Source organism: Panthera pardus, unplaced genomic scaffold (assembly GCF_024362965.1).
Source record: "Panthera pardus isolate Hobbes unplaced genomic scaffold, ASM2436296v1 HiC_scaffold_26, whole genome shotgun sequence".
NCBI lineage: Eukaryota > Metazoa > Chordata > Mammalia > Carnivora > Felidae > Panthera > Panthera pardus.
Genome location: NW_026526832.1, coordinates 3,204,017 through 3,225,568, shown reverse-complemented (window position 1 = coordinate 3,225,568; position 21,552 = coordinate 3,204,017). Strand labels below are relative to the sequence as shown.

General features: G+C 49.4%; 1 protein-coding gene and 1 pseudogene across 5 annotated transcripts; both read left to right on the top strand.

The window, feature by feature from the left end:
* Window positions 1–1,720: 1,720 nt before the first annotated feature.
* LOC109264460 (interleukin-1 receptor antagonist protein) lies at window positions 1,721–16,971 on the top strand. Of its 5 annotated transcripts, XM_053890940.1 has the most exons (6): window positions 1,721–1,868; window positions 2,868–2,961; window positions 11,285–11,336; window positions 13,259–13,347; window positions 14,475–14,587; window positions 15,654–16,971. In XM_053890940.1, exons 2-6 carry the CDS (start codon window positions 2,883–2,885, stop codon window positions 15,867–15,869), a joined length of 549 nt encoding a protein of 182 aa, XP_053746915.1. In that variant the 5' UTR covers window positions 1,721–1,868; window positions 2,868–2,882; the 3' UTR covers window positions 15,870–16,971. The 5 variants fall into 5 exon arrangements, with proteins under 5 accessions (XP_053746915.1, XP_019300270.1, XP_019300275.1 ...); XM_019444725.2 differs by lacking the exon at window positions 2,868–2,961 and having other exon boundaries at window positions 1,725–1,868; XM_019444730.2 differs by lacking the exons at window positions 1,721–1,868; window positions 2,868–2,961 and adding an exon at window positions 10,936–10,954.
* On the top strand, window positions 3,851–6,478 carry LOC128773665 (cytochrome c oxidase subunit 6C-like; annotated as a pseudogene).
* Window positions 16,972–21,552: the final 4,581 nt, after the last annotated feature.

The window sequence follows — 21,552 nt, the reverse complement described above, 5'->3', positions numbered from 1 at the left end:
AGGTGACTAACAGTCTTACCCTCCTTTTACAGGTGTTTCTAAGATAACACAGATGTAGTTTGTGAGACTGGGATCTGAAACTCTGAGTGCCAGAACCTGCCTCACAGAGTGGTCCTCCTGGTGTAATAACAGGCATGCACACCATGAGGACAAGATGGCATCCACAGGCAGGTTCCCAAGCTGCCCCAAGGGCCCAACTTTCCAGGTTTACAAAATTTAGTTCCTGATTCGTTAGCAAACAGGAATTTCTCTACAAAACCTGCTTCAGAAATTCCCAGCCCAAACTCGGAAGCCTTGGCATTCTAGCTGATGAGCCAAGGCTGAATAGAACAGGAAGTGAAGGCCTTGTGGGAAGTCCCTGTGGTCAGAAGTACCCAGGAACGGGCACCCTGGCCGCCTCTGGCTCTCTGCATCTCTCTGCTGACTTCAGGCCCTGTGGGCTGAGTGAAGGGGCCCTGGGAATGAGCCCAGGCCCCAGAGGCAGGGTTAGGGGAAAAGTGAAGAACTCCAACAGACCCCTATTGAAACGTTTATGAACGATGAGCCTTTCTGCAAGTAAGCATGGCTTTTCCTTCTCCAACAGAAAAGACAGGCTTGAAGGTGGCCAGTAGGCTGGCCCGCCCCTTCACTCTCCCCTTCCCCTGTGCCCTAAGGCCCTGTCTAGAGCAAAGCCCTATTTCAATGCACACAACCTATAAAGCATTTTGCAGTTTGCAGGCCATTTCTTGCTCCAGCCTGCCCCTAATCTAAGGGACACTTCCAGAGTCATACAGCTGGTTAGTGGTAGGCCAGAGGACAAGATCCAAGACCTCTAGCTTGCCAAGGGATCCCTTGCCACTGCTCCCCATGTATCAACCCAGATGGTTTTAAAGATTCCTGAGTTGTCTGTTCCCTGATGGCAGGACCCAAGGGCATAAAGCTAGAGAGCAAGTTCGGAATGGCAAAGAGGAGAAGGTTTAGAACATAGAGTCTTCTAGAGAAGGTGGGGAGAGAGTATCTGGCCTTGTGGGCAGTTGTCATGCCAGCAGCTGGGGTGGGGAGCCTGAGGGTACCTGGAGGAAAGGATGGACACCCTGATGCTCCATAAGCCACACCCCAACCATACGAGCCTCCACATGGTCCCCAAATAGACCAAGAAGGTCCCCACCCAAGGGCCTTTGTGCTTGCTTTTCCCTCCCCCAGGACACTCTTCCACTTCTTTGACATTACTCAGGTCTCAGGGCTCAGGTCGCAAGTCAGCTTCTCAGATTGGCCTTCTCTGACCACTTTGCAGAAAACATGCACCCACCCCTAGGTCCCTCAAAAACCTATCATGTTTTTGATTTCCCCTACCGCACTTCCTTTCATATGAAGGTAGTCCATTTGTTTCCTAATTTCTTGTCTTGCCCTCCTCTGTTAGACTATCAGGGACCTTATCTGGCTTTCCCCCAGTGCCTGGAAGATTACCTGGAACACAGGATTAGGTCAACCCATATTGACTAGGTGAATAAACGCATGCATGCATGATTGGATTGAGCACAAAAGTTGGGTGCGCACAAAGGTCCAGCCTTACTAATCCCGGTCGGTTCCTCACGTGAGGCCTCTGGTTTTACAGAGATAAGAACCTGTTTGGTTCCTGTTAGCCTGAGTCACCCTTTTGGAAGCTGGGCCTGGCGAGCCCTGCCTGGGTGTGTAGAAGGCAGGCAGTGGCTCTTCCTCTTCCTCTCCTCAGGTAATCCGGAAGGAAGGAGCAACTTCATTCTGGGAGGTGCTGGTGGCACAGGTACTGCCCGGTGCTTCTCCTTTCTGTGCAGCAGCTCAGTCTGGAGCCAGAGTGTAGAAGGCCTCAGAAGACCTCGTATGCTACCAGGCCCTCCCCATGGCATCAGGTAAGCTCCTTCCACTCCTATTTTTCCATCTGAAAAATGGGGAGGAAACTATCGACCACTGGTGTTTACTGAGGGCAGGCTTCCAGAGAAATGTCAAAGGCATGTAGCTCCAGGCCCATGTTGGAGACCTGGCCAAGGTGGAGGCTACAGCGGGCCACACACATACACTGAGGTGAGCCCAATGCCTGTCCCGCCAGCGGGCGCCAGAGGAAACACGTCTGCTGTGAGAAAAATCATGCAGCTGTTAGACTCTATTGGTCCTTTTCCACTGTTGACAGAGACATAGAAATTGGAGAAATATTTCTGTCAAATGAGGGTGAAAACAGTGTGAACTCAATGAGAAATACTAAAAGATGCTGACACTAGCTTACAAGAGCTGAAGGATAATACCAAAGGGTGGGGACTGGGCATTAGTGGGGACTGACTGGTTCCAGCAGGTGGTTGTCTCATGAGAATGCAGGCCCAGGTGGCCAGAACTTCTCATTTCTCAGGAGCAGTCAGATATTCTGATTTCCTTGTGTAGTAGTTTGATTAAATAAAACAATAACGTGAGCAATGGAAATACGCAGCCTACGGGCTACTGCTTTGCAGTCTGTTTAAGATCTGTGTAGGGCAGAAAAAAGATCTTAAAACTAGGGTTCTGGAGACCTAGTTCCTGTGTTTGGCCTCAAACGGCCTCTATTACTCCTTTCTGGGTCTCGCTCTTCTCAGGTCAAGAGGAGGCAGGCAAACTCTCAGGGTTTCACGGGTACAGTAATAGCCGATCCTTCCGTGGGCTTACTATGAGCCGGGTGCTCTGCCGAGCTGTTTAGGTGGCCTGTCTCTTCTAATGCTCACAACAACCATATGGGGAAGCACTATTATTGTTTAGTTTCAGAAGGAGGAACTTGGACACGGAAAGGTTAAGTAATTTGCCCAAGGCCAGACAGCCACTACAAGGGGAGGAGCTGGGCTCCACTGCAGACGGTCTGTCTGTTAAATCACTGTGTTGTGTTCTAGGGGTGCAGAGACTGAATGAGGTCATGGAGGGAGAAGTGCTTTGGAAACCACAAGCAGTTTTTCCAAGGGCAGCAAGGCCTCCCCTTTGGAGGAGGTGAGGCAGTCTCCAGTGGCTTGTATGAAAATGTTAGCCCGTGGTCTTGGGTATCTTTCGAATGTGTAAAGGGGGCGCCACTCCCAGAACTAGATAATGATATAATGTGAGGAAACCACTATACTTAAAAATGGTTCATTCCAAAATATTTTATTATTTTTTAAGTTTATTAATTTTGAGAGAGAGAGAGAGAGAGAGCATGCACGCAAGTGGGGGAAGGGTAGAGAGTGGAACAGAAGATCTGAAGTGGGCTCTGTGCTGACATCCAGAGATCCTGATGTGGGGCTCGAACTCATGAACCATGAGATTAAAATGTGAGCCTAAACCAAGAGCTGGATGCTTAACCAACTGAGCCACCCAGGTGACCCTATTATTGTTTAAAATGTTTATTTATTTATTTATTTATTTTGAGAGAGAGAGAGAGAGCAGGGGAGGGGCAGAGAGAGAGAGGGAGAGAGAGAATCCCAAACAGGCTTCCCGCTGTCAGCGCAGAGCCCGACGTGGGGCTCAATCTCATGAATCGTGAGATCATGACCTGAGCCTAAATCAAGAGTAGGATGTTCAACCGACTGAGCCACCCAGGCACCCCCAAAATATTTTAAAGTGGCACGTGGTAGGTCCTGAGTAAGTTCAAGTTCAGGAGATGAGTGTGTGTGAGCCCAGTGAAGACACCATGTTTTCCGGAAGGCCAGGGACGTGGGTGGTGCTATCCTTGCTGAGCAGAGAACAGGGCTCTGAGGAGAGAGATCATGGAGAGATTCGTAGTTTGCCTGAAGAGCTGGGAACTCGAGGGCAGAGGAGCCAGGGTGAAGGTGGGTATGTGCTTGGGACACGTCTCTTACCTCACTGGACCTCTGCTTCCTCTCTAACACCCCTGACCATACCTCTAATGTGTGTGAAGAAGGCAGGGCAGGAGGATGAGGAGGTGAAGGTGAAAATAGTGTTAGTGAAAGGGTAAATCCTTTGCACAACTTACATTTGAAAACAAACTGAAGCCACTTGACGTGGACATATCTTGATTTATATAGTTGGAGGAAACAAAATGTGAATGGCTAAATTAAAAATTAACTTGATCAGAAGGGGAGTGATTGATCAATACTGTATCCGCTATGGTCTCTTTTCCTAAGTGGAAGACTCACTAAGTTTTTTGGTTCTTGTGTGCTTCATCTACGTATCTACGTACCTAATAAAATGGACCACATCTTTGGGGCGCCTGGGTGGCTCAGTTGGTTGAGCGTCTGACTTCAGCTCAGGTCATGATCTCATGGTTCGTGGGTTCCAGCCTTGCACTGGGTTCTGTGCTGACAACTTGCTCAGAGCCTGGAGCCTGCTTGGGATTCTGTGTCTCCTTCTCTCTCTGCCCCTCCCCCACTCATGGTCTGTGTCTCTCTGTCTCTCAAAAATGAATAAATGTTAAAAAAAAATTTTTTTAATGGACTACATCTCTGCTATGCAAGACACAATGATTAGCAGTTAACTGTGCCTGCGATTTGCAATCCCAGCCACCCGCCGATATATGCACCTCTTAAGGACTCATATTATAGGGTGACCAATCATCTCAGTTTTCCAGGGACTGAGGGACTTCCCAGGATGCCAGACTTTTAGTACTAACACTTAGAAAGTCCTAGAAAAACCAGGACAGTTGGCCACTCTAGTTCAAAACCAGATAAAGAGCTTTTTCTCTTTAACTTCTGTAAGGCCTTAGAATCGTCCTTTCCTACTACCGAAAAACAGACAAACTCCTAAAATGTCCAAGCAATTGTGGAATAAATTGTTGCTCTATAAGATGTGAGTTCAAACCAAAAGGAACACCATAGGAGCAAATACAATCCTTGGCTTCTGTTAACTGTGCGATGAGGCAGAGAGGAAAGAGGTCAGCTGCCTTTCTGGCAGGACTGCACTGTAAGAAAGAATACAAGAACTGGGTTCAAATGCTGCCTCCACCACCATCTGGGGCAAGTGATTTAATCTTCCTGTACCTTGATTTTTTTTATGCTACAAAGTGAGTATAAATATATATACCCATCTTGGGTCTACATTTATCCACCTTGCACAGCTGTTATGAGGACTAAGTGAGATCCATATGAAAGAATAGAACACACAGCCTGAAGCAAGCATGTAAGAAACACAGCTGTGCCCTCCCCCATTCCCTGGTTCCTGTCCCGCCCTGTCTCCGTCTGCCAGTGGAAAAGCTAGCTGCCTTATAAAGCTAGTCACCATAGCCAAGAAGGCAAGAGCAAACATGTCCCTCTAGAAGCACAAGATAACTAGATAAATAATGGTTTCAGTGCAGATTCAGATCAAACCCAGAAATTGTTGAAGCAAAAAACATCTTGGAAGACTTTGAAACTTACAAGAGATTCTCAGTAAGTTTACCATTTAGACCTAGGAGGAGCGCAAGCTTCTTGTGAAGCAATGATTGATAACAGTTGACGTTATATATAATCTCCTGACCACCCTACATGGCCCAGGAGGGCATATGGGTCACCCTGATGGCTGCAGATGCCCAGGACAGAATCTGTCTGCAAAGCTGGCTTGCTGCTGTAGGGAGCTTCTAATAAGCTTCTGGATTTTGTTAAAATTGACTTGGTTACCTGGCAGGGCTGGGTAGGTGGAAACTGACAAAGAGAAGGCATGAGATATATTTGTTCCTCCTCCTGTTTGTACGAATATATTTACCCATCTCTTGGAAAGAGTAACCAGAGACTTTGTACCGTTACCTTAGTAAAAATTTCCAAAGTTTGGACAACAGCACTGCGTCTATTGTGTGCTGTGTGCTGTGACACTCACGTACTCAAGAGCTGGCTGAACATGAGACTGAGACATTACAACTTAAGGTGCACACCTGTCCACCCAAAGCTGGCGGCTTAAATTTTTACAAGTGGTGCTCGCATGACATAAATGCAGCGCCAGCAGGCATAGCTGAAAACGTTTGCACCAAGATTCACTGAAGTTTCCTGATAAACTGGATTTGTCAGGAGGGATCATTTTCTGCGAGGGGGACGTGACCAGTGCGATAGGCCCCCAGGCTGAGATGGGGAGGGACTAGAGTTAAGAAATAGGATGCTTTTGGCCATCCATTTCTGTATCAGTTAGGAAGGACGTTGGGTTTAAGGTTGGTGTTGAGCAGAATAGCTACCCAGACTTCCGGTGTTTTGGCGAAACCTCAGATGTGAGGTCTTCTGGCCAAGTGTCTGCGATTTCATACTGTTGGATACATATGTTGGATACATGTCCCCTGTATCCCTGGGGGTTGCAGCTTTCTATAAGTTTGCTGTGGCCGAACCAAGAAAGAAGACATACGCAGATTTCTGTGGAAATTATGATTCCATGAAAGATGTTGAGGAGATGAAGAAGGCTGGTATCTTTCAGAGTGCAAAGTGATTTTGGAATGTAAAGAATTTCCTTGGGTTGAGTTCCATGAAAGTTTGTCGCTGATCTGTGTTCCTGAAGTATGAAACATGAATATTGGGTTATGGAATAGTTTCTCTTGATAAATAAACTAACAGATACTGTGGGGGTTGGGGGGGGAAGAAAAAAAAAAAAAAAAAGAAAGAAATGGGATGCCTTTGGGTGCCTGGGTGGCTCAGTCAGTTAAGCATCTGACTTTGGTCCAGGTCATGATCTCACGGTTCGTGAGTTCGAGCCTTGCATCGGGCGAGCCCTGCTTTTCTCTCTCTCTCTTTCTCTCTCTCTCTCTCTCTGCCCCTTGCTTACTTGCACCTTCTCTCTAAAAAAACAAAAACAAAAACAAAAACAAAAAACAACAAGAAGAAGAAGGAGAAGAAAAAGAAAAGAAATAGGACGCTTTCTTTCAAGAAAGATAGGCGAGCTGCCAAATCGGCCTCCTCTGCAGGATGCTGGCATCAGCGAGACGTGCTTGTGTGCGTTTCTCGTCAGCTTTGCATTCAGCATTGTCATGCTAGTGGCTCAAGATCATCCACGGTGGGAGTATTTACACCAGAGAAACAGGCAAATGCTACTAATGAGAACCCTTTTGGTGAGCCAGCTGTCAACACTTACCAGCACATCACCCCTCTGCCTTCAGGCTCAGTGACCCCAAACCTCACACCGAGTCTAATCCATCTGTCCACTGGCCCCACGATTATCTTAATAAGACAAATCTGACTGTCTCACCCTCTGATTCCATTTTCTCTAAGATAAATTCCCTGCCCCTTGGTGTTACATTAAAGGCCCTTCATCCTCTGACTCCTGCCCAACTTTTCAGTCACTTCTGCCCCTACCCCCCCCCCCCACAAAAGCTGTTCCAACTCCACCATCCTGAGTAATAAGACTTAAAATATAGACATCAGTGTCCACGCCTGGCCTAGGATCAACCTTCCTGCTGTGACAACTGGCAAAGCTAGCAAAATGTATTTCTAGATAATCAGAAGGTGTCAAAGAATGACCAAGGCTTTGAAGAACTACAAAAGCCCAGACAGGTGGAGGTCAGCACTGGGCCCCTTTGCCCTGGGAAGCATTGGCTGGTTTTAGAAGCCCCAGCTGAGTTTTGGACAGACTTATGGGACTGGGGGGGTGGGGGCAGGGAGAGGATAAAATGTGTACTTTAGCTCTCACTGAGGAGGAGGAGCCTCAATAAACCCCCCAGGTCTGGGCTGGGACCCGAGAGGATTGGGAGTGAACAGAAATGGAACAGTCTGCCTGGTTATTAAAGCTCTGCTCCGATCGTGTCAAGCCTCTTGGGGTTAAGGTCATGTGGGGCTTCAGTGCCTATAGCCTCACTGCCCAGAAGAAGCAAAAGTGAATCATCTCTAGATATATACACCTCTAGAAGAATTGTCCGCAGCCTCAAATGATCTCTGCAGTTTTTGATATGCTACAGTGCCCAACAGTCAGTAAAAAGTAGTCAGGCATATGTAAGACAACCTGTGCACCAGAGAAAAAACAGACGGCAGAAGGAGACACAGCAGGGATTCAAATAATGAAGTTATCAGGTGCAGCCTTTACAAGAACCATGAATACTGTGTTCAAGGGTTTAAAAGACAAGATGGAAACTTTTGGCAGAGAAGTAGAAACTATACAAAAAAAAAAAAGGAAGCAAATGGAAATCTTAGAACTGAAAGATGTAATTAACTGAAATTGAGAAATAGTTAGCATTTATTGAGCACTTCCTATGTGGATGGAGCTCTAGAAGCATCAACAGGGGCCCGTAGAGCCTGTGTAGTATCGCTCCAAGGACACAGACAGAGCCTGGTTTTCCTATTTCCCTTGGAGTGGGCCTTAGTCATTTCTGCAGTCACCAGTGTCTAGCAGGGCAGGGCTCGGCATGCCGAGGAAAGCACTAGATACAATTGTGATGCCTGGAGCTCCCAGGGTCCACTATGTCGTGTGGTCGTTAAACCGAATTCAGGAACTGGAGTGAGCGGTTGAGGAGCCAGAACTGAGAACAAGTTTAGTCAGAGATTTCCTGTGGGCAGAGATCATCGGGACACCAACTATTTTGATAAGACGGAACCAAGAGAGGAATTGTGGCCATAAGCGTGAGGGGAGGGAAAGAGCCTCTCACCCCCTACTCCTTTCCTCCCCCAGCCCAGAGGGATGAGGGCCTCCCCCTTGGGAGTCCAACTGGGCGTGCAGGGCAGGGCTGACTGGCTCAGGGGCCTTGTGACTGACCTCTCTCACTTTACGTGGGGCCACAAAGCAGACGCAGTAGCTTTCTATTGTTTGTGTATTTCCTACGTGCCAGGGTCAGGGTTAAATACACCATGTGCACCATCTCAGTCCTCACAGAACCCCGTGACAAGGCTTCAATTATTAGGCCTGTCTAATGGATTATGAAACGGAGGCCAAGAGACCTGGGCCTGGGTGGCCCAGCTCATAAGTGATGGGAGGACGCAGCCCCAGGTCGGCCTGACTTGTCGGCCCAGCCATAGGAACTCCTTCCTCTATACTCAGAATGGCCTGCCAGGACACTTCTTGGGCACAGTGGGAAAAGGGCACAGACCTGGCAAAGGTGGAGAACTCAGGGCTCTGTTCTCCAGGAGAAACCTGTCTCTTTGAATTTGGGCTAGGGACAGAGGAGCATTTACCCAGCAGCCCCGGGGGGGTGGGACCTTGGCTTGGAGTGCTGTCTGAGGGCAGGCTCCGGGCCGCTCGGCCTCCTCTAGGCAAGTCACTTCTCTTCAGTCTTCAGGGACGTTTTTCAAGGGATGTGGATGTAACATTGAGGCACGTAGGAGAGGGTTTATCACAGTTTAGCTGCCTTTCATCTCAGAGAGGTGCTGACCAAGTTCAGGCACCTGATGATTTCTAAGCATTCCAGAAATCGTATCCCGCGATTCAGCAAATGCTGCAAGAGGCAAATAATCAAGCAGGTTCTTACACATCACCTCCTTCAGCCAGCCCTCCCCCAAGCAAACAAAACTCCCCTTTGGCCCTCAAGGGTAGATACTGTTTCTCGCATGTGTTTCAAAGGTGAATGTCTCCCTCAAGGTCACTCACCTTGTGAGAACAGAGGGGACACGTACACGCCACTTTGATCCTCAAAGGAATCACTCAGGGAGGTGATACAATTTTTGCAGAAATGTTCCACTTGCTCTGAAAGATTTGAGAAGCGTGTCTTTTTAAAAAAATTTTTTTAATTGAGGTATAATTGACATGTAACATTGTATTAGTCACAGGTGTACAACATAGTGATTTACCCAGCAGCTGTTTTATATACATAGTCATAAAAATATCTTTTATGTCTTATCTTTTATACCTTTTGTGATCTATTCTCTTAGCAACTTTCAAATACGCAGTGTAGCCTTCCTCCTTGAAGGATTTTACTCTCATTTGGACACAGATGCTGATTTGTTGGTTGAACATATTTGTTGGCTGAGCTCATCAAGATCAGCTGCTGTGAACAGGATGACCACTGGCTAGGAGCCTGGAGACCTGGATTCCTGGGCATATCGTTGCCATTAACGTGCTGTGTGGCCTTGGGCGGGTCCCTTTCCCTCTCTGAGTCTTAGTGTTCTTCAAAACAATGGTAGGGTGGGATAGGAGGGCTGCCGAGCTCCCATCCAGTTCTCCAATGCTTCAGTCTACATTTCTGCATTAGCATTGTGTACTCTGATCATGCGGAAGCCCTGTCCATATTTTCCTTATCCGTAAATGGGAGTACGCATACCTTTTTCCTAACTTCTAGAATGTAGTAAGGAAAGAAGTTAATGTGTGTTAGTGCTCACTGCAGGCTAGAACTTTCCTCTCCTTCTTCCCTTCCTTTCCCTTCCTCCTTCCCTTCCTTTACCTTCCTTCTTTCCTTCCTTCCTTCCTTCCTTCCTTCCTTCCTTCCTTCCTTCCTCCTTCTCTCCCTCCCTCCCTCCTCCTTTTCACCCATGAGGAAGACGTGATCAATCCCATTCTGGGCATGAGGAGACGGAGACAGAGGCCCAAATAAGTGAAGTGACTTGTTCCAGGTCACGCGGGTAGCAAATGGCAAGTGGCAGAGGTGAAATTTGGATCCATTTTTCTCCAGGTGCTGAATTGGCCCCATTTTCCCAAGACGATTACTTTAAAGACGCGGATAGCAGGAATAGAGCTGGCTTCAAAGCACCTCTCAGGAAGTTTGCACTACAGCAGGAGGTCCGCAAACCAGGCCAACCCTGGCCACCACCCGTTTTTGTAAATAAAGTTGTATCGGAACACAATCAGCCTGCTCATTTACAGATCGCCTCTTCTACTGTTCAAGCTACGGTAGCTGAATTGAGTAATCGTGACGGAGACAGACCCTAAAATATTTACTATCTGGTCCCTTACAGAATGTTTGCTAGTCCCTGGTCCAGAGTCCAGCAAGGGCACGCATCCTTCAAAGAATACAAAGTGACATGAGACCGTCCTGGGTGCTGAGGAACCCCACCACTTAGCTTTAGGAGAGGAGGAGTTTTGTACTTAAATCTATTTTTACAAAGTCAACAAACAGTCTCAGGATACCTGTCAGGAAGATGAGGGAGCGTTCAGTTTTCATTGTGCTCTTCTTCCCAGGAACTTGGTGAGGGGGAAATAGAAAGCTCAATTTTGGGGAAATTACACAGGGGGAAAGGGGAGGGAGTCAGTTACAACACCCCATTGCGACACTCAGCACGGTTGAAAGTGACAACAACAAGGGTTTCTCATTTTGGAAATGTGAGGGCATTTCCGTTTCTCAGAGTGGGACAGGGCGGCAACAGCCTGCTTTGGGTGAGTGACTATTTTCTTTATAAGCAGCTACTCCGGGCCTGAAATGGCAGTGTCCCATTGCCTCGCCGTGGCCACAGAATGGAAATCTGCAGATGCCCCCCCAGTTACCTGATCTCTTTCCTCCTTTTCTTGTTCTATTCAGAGACAGCCTGCCATCCCTTGGGGAAGAGACCTTGCAGGATGCAAGCCTTCAGGTAAGGCCACCCCTGCAGAGGTGGGGTGGACGGACAGGAAAACGGAGCCATCGCAGCCGTCGGGGGACGTTGGCCTCCACAGCACCTGAAAACTGGGTTTGGACTGGAAAGGGATGCCCGTTATTCAGGAAAGGGGAGCCACATGCGTGGTCTTCAGGGCTTGCATTTCAGAGTAACTTGGCCAGAGACTTATTTCCCGGAGACCGGCGACTCGGTGGGTGACAGGCAGGGGCCAAGGAACCATGCTGAGGCTCTTTGCTGGGCAAAGAAGCAGACAGGGTGGCTGTGGGCAGAGCATGGCCCAGAGTCCCAGACTGCCGGCTAGCAATGTGGCTCCGTGTTGACATGATGGAGGATCCTGCTCCTCTGGGGCCTCAGTTTCCCCATCTGTGACATGGGGTTAATGATAACCCCCTGCCTGCCTTACTGAGTCGTTGTGAACGTCAAGTAGGGCCTGAAAACTATTGTGATTTTTAAAAATTGAGCCAGGAGTTTTGTGAGATGTCACCAACACTGTGGGAATATTGGCAGGCTCTGATGCTGTCCACGTGCGCCCTCTGTCCTGTGACATCCTAGGACTGAGCCTTGTCAGGGTGACTTCACCCTCAGACTGAGTTTCTGTGCTTGAGGCTGAAGTTTGGGGTTCTGTGCATGCCTGTGTAAGTGTGTGCATGCATGTGCGTGTGCATCCGGGGCAAGTCCTTCCCCTTTCCAGACATGGAAACTGCTTCACGAGATTTGCCTCTGCCTCCACCTACTGACTGGGAGCTCCAGGAGATGCCCTTAGAGGTCTCTAGGAGAAGACTCATCTAGGAACTAAGAAAAATCTCGGAAGGTCAAATCCTCACATGTGCAAAGACCTTCACAGTTTGTCCCACTATCCCTCACTGAGCTCATGAGCTCCCCAAGGTCACCTGATGAGATGGGTGGTTTTAGCCACACTTCACGTGTGAGATGAGGTACAGGTCCAAGGTCATGTGGGGGGCAGTAGGGAATGGAGTCTCTGTTAGTCCCGCTCTCAGCCCTTGACCAAGAAGAAAAGACTGGAAGTCCCTGGGTGAGCTGGAAAGGAAGCTTGTTCCCAGGGAGTGCTGCCCCTGCCAGACCCAGAGCAGCCACTGGCTGATGGGAACGACCCTCACGGTCTAAGGCTCAGAGTGAGTTAGCTACAAGCTGCTGTGTCTCTTGAAACTGCTGTGATGGCCACTAGTCTCAGACAACTCTTTAAATTTACACTGAAATTAATAAAAATTAAATTGAATTTAAAATTCAGATCCTCAGTCCCACCACATTTCAAGAGCTCAATAGCCATATGTGGCCGGTGGCTGCCATATTGGACAGGGTAGATCTGGAACATTTCTGCACCCAGAAACTTTTATTGGATGGTGCTACTCTAGAGCATGTTTTGCTGAAGTAGAAGATGTCTGCTCTGGGAATCAGAGGATGAGTAACAAGTGAGGAGAGGGATAGAATGTGGGTGCGCATTGGGGCACCTGGGTGGCTCAGTTGGTTAAGTGTCCAACTTCAGATCAGGTCATGATCTCATGACTCATGAGGTCGAGCCCCACACTGGGCTCTGTGCTGACAGCTCAGAGCCTGGAACGTGCTTTGGATTCTGTCTCCGTCTCTTTCTGCCCTTCCCCCACTCACGCTCTGTCTCTCTCTTAAAAGTAAATAAACATTAAAAAAAAAAGAATGTGATGTGGGTACACTGCTTTCCAGCTGTGGGAGTTGGGTCTGCTCCTTAATCAGTGTTGACCTCAATCTCTCCTCCATGCCATGGGTGTAACAGAAATAATCCCACACCCCTGGCAGAAAGTTGAATGTGGATCCAGTGAGCTCTGGAGCACACAGGAAGGGGTGGAGCACAGGGTTGGGCACACAGAGGTTGTTTCCCATAGCCGGGTCCTTTTGCATTTCAGAATCTGGGATGTTAACCAGAAGACCTTCTACCTAAGGAATAACCAACTGGTTGCCGGATACTTGCAAGGACCAAGTACTAAATTAGAAGGTGAGTGGTTGCCAGGAAAGTGGCTGCTGCGTGGGAACCGGGTCGCTTTGCCCTGGAGTCCTTATCCTGTTCCCCCAAAACCTTAGTTTCAAAGCCCTGATCCCCATTGGGTCTTTGCTGCTGAGTTGGAAGCTGGGGGAAGCCTGGCCACTACAGGGCGTACTTGAGGGCAGCCTCAAGAGGGTGGGAGCCTTAAAGCCTAGGTCTGGAGCCCCCACCAACTGGCACAGGGTTCCCAGGCCACAGCTGGCAGGGATAGGGCACAGAAGGTAAGATGGGCCCTTTCCCTCTGTGACTATTAAGCCTTCCATGTTGCTCTGTTGTCCAGACCCTAACTACCATCCAAAATGAATACACCATATCTAAGGCTGGGTTATGTCCCTTATTTACAGACACCACACTCAGCCATGTTCTGGTCTGTGCGCTAAACAAGCTGCATAAACATGGGCAAGCTTTGCCCCCTCCCCCACCTCAGTTTTTCCCTTTAGTAAAATGAGGCCACTGTGAGGGCATGATGGGAGATTCTTTCAGCACTAGCCTTCCGGGATGCTTTCACATCCCTATTGGCTGACTTGATACTATAGAACGGCACCATCTGATCTCCATCTTTCCACCCTGCCCCATCCCCTTGTTTTTGGCCCCCTGCCCCCTTCTGAAAGAGTGTGAGACATACCTTTCCTGTCCATCTGTTAATTCTCCTAACCAACACACTGAAGGGCAGAAAGGCTGCGATTTTCACTGCTATGTGAGGGCTCAGAGACCGCCGAGGGTAAGAGGCAGGTTCAAAGTCACTCAGGTCCCTGTAGACCAAGCCCTGGAGCCCATTATGTGCTATTTTCTGTCCTCATGGGCAGCAGACTTGGTGACCTGGAGCACCCGTATCCTGGGAAGAAGGAAGGATAGAAACCATGTGGAGCGGAATCTAGGCCACTTGGTCCTTGAGGAGTAACTGGATAGGGAGTTTGGTTTGATCTGCTATTTGAATGCGGACCAGGAAGATGGCGCCTCAGTGTCCTTCTGATCTTAGGGTTTTAGTTGGTCAGGGGGAGACAGAAAACTCTCCTGGGAGAGTCCAGGCTGCCTCCCATTCTCTCTACAACCTGACCTTCCCCTGTGCTCTTCCCCAGAAAAGTTAAACGTGGTGCCCATTGAGTCTCATGCCATGTTCCTGGGGATCCATGGGGGGAAGCTCTGCCTGGCCTGTGTCAAGTCTGGTGATGAGACTAGGCTCCAGCTGGAGGTAAGGACCTGTCTCAGATAACAAGTACCTCAAACCTGGTGGCTGGAACCACCGTAATGTGCTCTTCCTCGGGACTCTGTGGGCCAATTAGGGGGACTCAGCTGGGTAGTTCTGACCCACTCAGTGCAGCTCGCGCCCCTCCTGCAGCTGCACCCGGGAGAGAGCTCTGCTGGCGCTGGGGTGTCTAAGATGGTTTCTCACCCTCCAGGCCCTTGTTTCGGGTGCTCTCTCAGAGCTCTGTTGTCGGCTTGGGTTTCCTTACAGCGTGGCGGCTGGCTTCCTACGAGGGATTTTTCCAAAATGACAACCCTCACTGTGCAAATGCTTATCAAACCCCTGCTTGCACCATACCATTAATGTCCCATTGGCTGAAGCCCATTGCGTGGCTAAGTCTAGTCTCAGTAAGGGAGGGGGCGAAGAAGGATTGTTCATTTGGGATCTCATTCTCTGTGGGTCACTCTCTTGCCTGAGGGGCCCCAACCCACTTAGGCTTGCCACCTTCCAGTGAAGCCAAGCTTCAGGACCCTTCTCTTCCAATCCTTATCTACTCAAACCCCTGAGTTGGCATCCTGTTCAGGGCCCTGTATTCCTTGATCCCTGCAATATTAATGGGCTGCCAGCCCTGGGAAAAGATGGCTTTGTCTTAGGTGCTTGTTGGACAAGATCTTAACCCAACGTGAGTAGCTGTGAGCATGGCACTGTCACTTGCCCCCACCAGTGGATAGGGGCACCTATCCTTCTCCACCATGCCCTCTTTCCAGAGGCATAGACCTTGACAGAGCACCAGCCTCCACATGCCTTGGTCTCTGCTGATGGTACCATGTGCTTACCAAACTTATTGGCCCATGGCTAGAGTGGCCAGATTTTTCAAAGTCAAGGTGTGACAGTGGGACAGACTCTGCTGTCCTAGGAGGTGTAGGACACGTGACTTCCTGCAGTGGTCCCAGGTCAGTGTTTCTCCAGCACTTGCTCTGGGCCAGCCAGAGGCCATGTCACAGTGGGGAGAAGGGGGCAGCACAGGACCTCCGTGCCTCCCCGTTCTCACTGCTCATGTCTTGGCTTCCAGGCAGTTAACATCACTGACCTGAGCAAGAACAAGGAGCAAGATAAGCGCTTCACGTTCATCCGCTCAGACAGCGGCCCCACCACCAGCTTCGAGTCTGCTGCCTGCCCAGGCTGGTTCCTCTGCACAGCCCTGGAGGCCGACCGGCCCGTCAGCCTCACCAACACGCCCGAGGAGGCCATGTTGGTCACCAAGTTCTACTTCCAGATGGAACGTTAGTGTGTCTGTACCTCACTTCCCCCACTCCCAACATCGATGACTCCAGAGACACGTCTCCACCCTGCCCGACGTCTCCTGGCTGTTGTGGGGCTCTGAGGAGCAGCCTCGGTGGGGTGGACCCTCAGAAGGATATGCAAGAGCCCTGCTAACAGGACTCCAGCAGCAGCCTCCTCAGCTAACCAACCTCCATGCTGCCTCCACAGCGGTCTTTCTAAAGTGCAGCTTGAGCCACAGCACTGCTCCAAGCCTTTCAGTGCTGCCTGTGGCTTCCGGACAAAAGCCAGGCGCCTTGGCCAGCCTGGCCCTCTGCTCTCCTCTCGCCGACTCCTCACCCTCCTGCCTTGCCCCAGTGTCCATGTCCCGGATCCCTCCTGTCACTCGCTGGCCTGCCCAACCTTGTTTTGCAAGCTGTCTCGTGGGGAAAGCTTTTAGAGTCTGTGGCAAGACGGAAGATAAGGATTTCATCTTTTTTTTTTTCAAAGCCAATTGCATCCAATTTGAAGGAGAGTCCTTTATTTGGAGACTGTCCTTTCTGGAAAGGAGCAGGGGAGGGTGAAAGCAACTCTCCTTTTTCATTTACCTGGCTTATTTTTGTAACAACTCAACCTAAACAAATGAAAAGTCAGCGTATTTTGTTGGTCCCCGCAAATTTTTCTTTCTGTAACATTCCTGAAGTCTGGACTCCACTGACCAGGCCCCAGTACCATCTGTACTCCAGACCTTTTACAGCTGCGGGCAGTGCTTTCCTCCCCCATCCGTCCCGTCAAAAGCTCCCAACCCCCAGGGCACAGCACAGAAGCAGCCCCCCTGGTGTTCTCTCCTTGTCTCCTGGAAGGGAGGAATTGCTCTTGGACCATTTTAGCACTTCTGACATTCTGAGACTTGTTTGAAAGATGGTTGAGCCTCTGTCTGTCTCCTGCACCAGACTGTGAGCTCCCGAGAGCAGGGAGCATGGCTCGTGTGTTTCAGGTCCCCGTGGGGGCCGAACACATGACCTGGCCCTTAGCAGGTGCTCAGTGAATGTGTGTTGTGTATGTTAAGTGGAAAGTTTTCTACTCCCTGTGACTTATGCTCTGTTTTACAATAAAATTTTGAAAATTCATCTACTTTGCTGGCTGTGTCTATGGTCTTGCCAGGCTTGGGGCATGGAGAGCTTAGGAAATGGGGAGTCCTTGGACCTCTGTCACTCTGGGGACTACACCTGGCTGACTCTCTTCTAAGAGACCTTTCCTCCTTGGGCCTCACTCTTTCTGGATACAGGAGCGCAAATCTGGCCAGGAAGCGGTGTGGTACCACTGTCCACAATAGCCCCCAATAGAAAACAATGCAAACGCCCATCACAGAAGAACGAAGACATAAATCACGTATGCTCATACGACGCAATGCTCTACAGCAAAGAAAGTGGATGAATTGCAGCCGGCTACCCATAACAAAACAGATGCATCTTACCAGCATGATGTGGGGCACAAGAATCACAAAAGCATGCACAGAGCATGATTCCACTTACATAAAGCTAAAATAGGCAACGAGCAGTTGTGTGGAGGGATGTGTAGACAGGTGATGCAAACATACAAAGAAGCAGGGACAGGCTGTGTCTGAAAGCAGATTTGGTAGGTGACTCCTGGGAGACAGAAGGGCAGGCAGGGCCACCCAGCTGCTTTTAGGACCCAGATGACAGTCTATTTCTTGGTATGGATATGTTTTCTGTGTGTATGTGACATTTCACAGTTCTGAAGTCTGAAAAATAAAAAGCCTTGCCCCTCTGGGGTGTGAGAAAAGGGGGCACTGGGAAATGAGGAGATCAACAGGTGGAATATTGAATTTGGCCCCGTGTGGTGGGCATGCAAGACCACCATTAAACACAGCTCAGCTACCAGGTGGGTGGGTGGGGAGTGCTGTCCCTAATCCTGCCTGGGTTCTGCTGACTTCTGGACTTGGTCTCGGGAGTCTTGAGGGGAGCCCAGCTGGGCCATGAGCCCGCTGTGTGACTTTGGCCAGGTCTCCTCCCTCCTTGGGGCCTGCTGCTCACTTGTTCCCAGAGACAGTTGACTTGGACCGAGGGTTTGCAAGCAGCGCCCCCTGCACTCCTCTCCAAGGCTCGAGAAACAGAATCCACAAAGCAAGACCACAAGGCGGGGCTCCACTCCTGGAACCCAGCTCTGGCCCAGCCCTCTGCTCTCTGCTTCACAAACCGGACTTCACGTGCAGCCTTGCTGGAAGGGGAGATTTCGTTGCTAAAAAAACAAACGGAATCAAACAGGTTAACAGGCAACCGTCTAGATCTCGGCTCTGGCTCCTCAGAGGAGGTCACCCTCCAGTCACCTCTCTCTTCCTCATGTGTAAGGTGCAAGTAGCCACACCTGCTCCCTGGGGACAACATAGGGATGAAATGAGATGGTCTGGGTGCCGTGCCGTGTGTCAGAAAAGGGCGCACGTGACTGATAGATTTGCAGTCCTGGTAAAGGGAGAAGTTCAGGGCGGAAAACCCTTCCCGGGTTGATGGTGACAATAGCAGCGACACTTGTGAGGCCCTGCAGCCACCCTGCCCTCCTATTACAGAAGGGGAAACCTGAGGCTCAGACCCTTCACATGATTAGGTCAAGTTGCTGCCGCGACTTAGGTAAGTAGCAGGCGAGGCAGCGGGGGCGGGGGGGGGGGGGTGGTGGGGGGGGGGAAGGAGGGGGGGGGGGTCAGGCCCTGATCTCTGGTATTTCCTGGCTCTCCTGTCGGCAACAGGTGCTCATGCACAGGTTTGTTAGTGTCTTGAAGCCTCAGTTTCCTCATCTCTAAATGCAGGTAACTGCTAATGCACAGGGCTGGCTTCTCTCATTCAGTCTTTGCACTATTACCATGGTGGTGTGCTTACCATTATTAGTTCCGCCAAGAGTCAGTGCTCAAGGGAATCTTCTCTAAAGCCTTGTTGCTCTAAGTGTGGTATACAGATCAGCAGCAGCAGCATTTGGGAGTTAAAATGCAGAGTCCCAGGCCTCGTGCCAGACTTACTGACGTAAGATCTTCTTCTTCAGCAGGTCTCCAGGTAAGTCAATGCAGGTTAAAGTTTAAGAAGTTCTGCTTCAGGGCGCCTGGGTGGCTCAAGTCAGTTAAGTGTCCGACTCTTGATTTCGGCTCAGGTCATGGTCTCACGGTTCATGAGATCAAGCCTCGAGCTGGGCTCTGTGCTGACAGCGGAAGAGCCTGCTTTGGAGTCTCTCTCTCCCTCTCTCTCTGCCCCTCCTTCCTACATACTCTCTCAAAATAAATAAACTTAAAAAAAATCAGCCTCAAAGCGTAGCAGTTATGCGGTATATAAACTCAGGCATATCTGTTAAACTGATTCTCATAATTATAAACCCAACCCATGTCCTCAACATCTCTCCCACTCGCTCACTGATGACACCAAAAACTCCCCTCTTAAGATCTCCTTACTCCGGCTTCAAGTGTTCTTTAAGGGAGGAAAAGCCTTAAGCCCTTTCCATCCTGCTAGAACATCGGCTCCACCCATGCAGGGATTTTCATCTGTTTTGTTCGATGATGTATCCTAAGTACCTAGATCAACACTTGGAATGTAGTGGGTGCCCAGTAAATAGTGGATGAATAAACGAGTTGGCCATTGATATATCCATTGGAATTAATGTATTACACGGCTCCGAAAATTTGGGAAGACAGGGAACTTAGGCCAGGGAAGTTTTGAAAGAGGCCTAGAGAAAGGGAAAAGACCAGGGTGTTGCAGGTTCCAGGGATTTGGGAGCTCATCACGGAGAAAGAAATGACCACAAGGTGGCAGCACACACGGGCTTTTACTGAGCCACTCTAGGACGGGTGTGCTTCCAGAGAAGTCTGTCCAGAGACTAGTCAGTAGTAAGTTGCTACTTAGGAAGAGAGGCAGGCATGGGGACTTGGGGGAGAGGGGACGCATGTGGCTGGGTGATGTCACTCGGCAGCACAGCGGGGAACTTCTGTGTCAGAGAGCTCCAAAGCACATCAGCAGCTTGGGGTCTTTACGGCCTGGGGCTTATCCATGGTTAGCAGATGTTGGGAACAGTTTTGTGGGGTATGCAAAGCAGGCAGGCTCTCACTGGCTAAAAACGTGCTTATTTGGGTGATGTTTAAAACTCTTAGTTGTGGAAACATTTGAGTTGGGCCTCAGGTGGGCTTTTAAGCTAATAGGTCTCAGCTACTGTGAAGAAATCAACTCCCTGGGGGCCAGTGAGCAGAGGCCACCGTTGGCTCATTTACGTGACACAGGGTCTGGGATGTGGCTCAGGAAAGGCTGGCCTGGGCAGCCTGTTAAGTGACAGTTTTGTGCAAGTAGGAGGCAGTCCCGGTGGCTGGGAGGTGGGGGGTTCGGGGTGGCAGGGGGGGGGGGTGGAGTACAGAGCACAGGGAGGAAAGATGAACAAGCATCTGAGAGGAAGGGGACCTTTTCACGTTGAGGCCTGACTGGCCTGTAGGGCCGCAGCAGAGCAGAACAGCTAATTCGAAAATTCGAAACTGAATATACAGGCCTCCAGTCTTTAAGGCCTTCAAAGTCTAGCCAGAATCTCCCTACTAACTGGCTGGGTGACCTTGGCCACACGCCGTCTCCTCTCTGGGCCTCAGTGTTCTCACTTATAAGTGGACGAGATTAGACTAGGTCTGTGGTTCTCATTAGGCTCACCTGTGGAGCCTTACCAAAAAAATGATGGCAATGCCCAACCCCACCTCCAGCGACTGGTTTGGGGGTGGTCGGGGCATGCCCAGGTCAAGACCCCCTGGACCAGAAGGCTCCTGAGTTCAAGTAATCCGAGCGGCTCAGAAGGAACCCTGCCTAGTGGCATCTATAAATGCAAAGGAGAAATGGTCCTTAACTTCAGAGAAAGGCTCTTTACCAAGTCAGCACTGTATTTTGACTATATATATATATATATATATATATATTTAAGAGAGAGAGAGAGAACCAGGGAGACGGGCAGAGGGAGAGAGTGAGAGAATCCTAAGCAGGTTCCATGCACAGCACAGAGCCTGATGTGGGGCTTGATCCTACAACCCTGGGATCACGACCTGAGTCGAAATCAGGAGTTGGGACGCTCAACCGACTGAACCACCCAAGTGCCCCTATTTTGACTATATTTTGAGTTGAAGGTAGGTTTTCTATCTTCTCAGTCTGGTTATGATCATCTTCAAACTTCATTTTTTTTTTTTTTGGCATAAATTATGCCATAATAGGAGATGTTAAATTGAGGTAAAATTCTTGAAATCTTGGGGAAACCAAATAATTTTGTGTTTTCTCTTCATACAAGTGAAATCCCTAATCATAGTGGCAAATCTTAACATGCTTGATATTGAACCCAACTCTCAAAAAAGTTCGGAGATGGTGAAATATGTGTGTTATCTGCAAACCTGAGGGAGCCTAACTAGAGGGACGTTCAACTTGCAAAAGAATGTTTTGCCTCTGGGTCTTCTGTTCAATAAAGTATGTGGGGGTTAAAACAACATCAACAACAAAAAATCCAAATAAAAAAACAACCCAAGGAAGAGTTAAAAAAAATGTCCACCAGAGGTCAGCATTTTACTGAAGATAATCCTACATGCCTGCCTGCCATCTCCACTCTGGAAAGAACCTCGAGATGATAAATAATTAGTTCAGTTCATGTGCTCAGGCTGGTGAAGGTCCACTCCTCAAAAACTCTCTAAGAAATAGCTG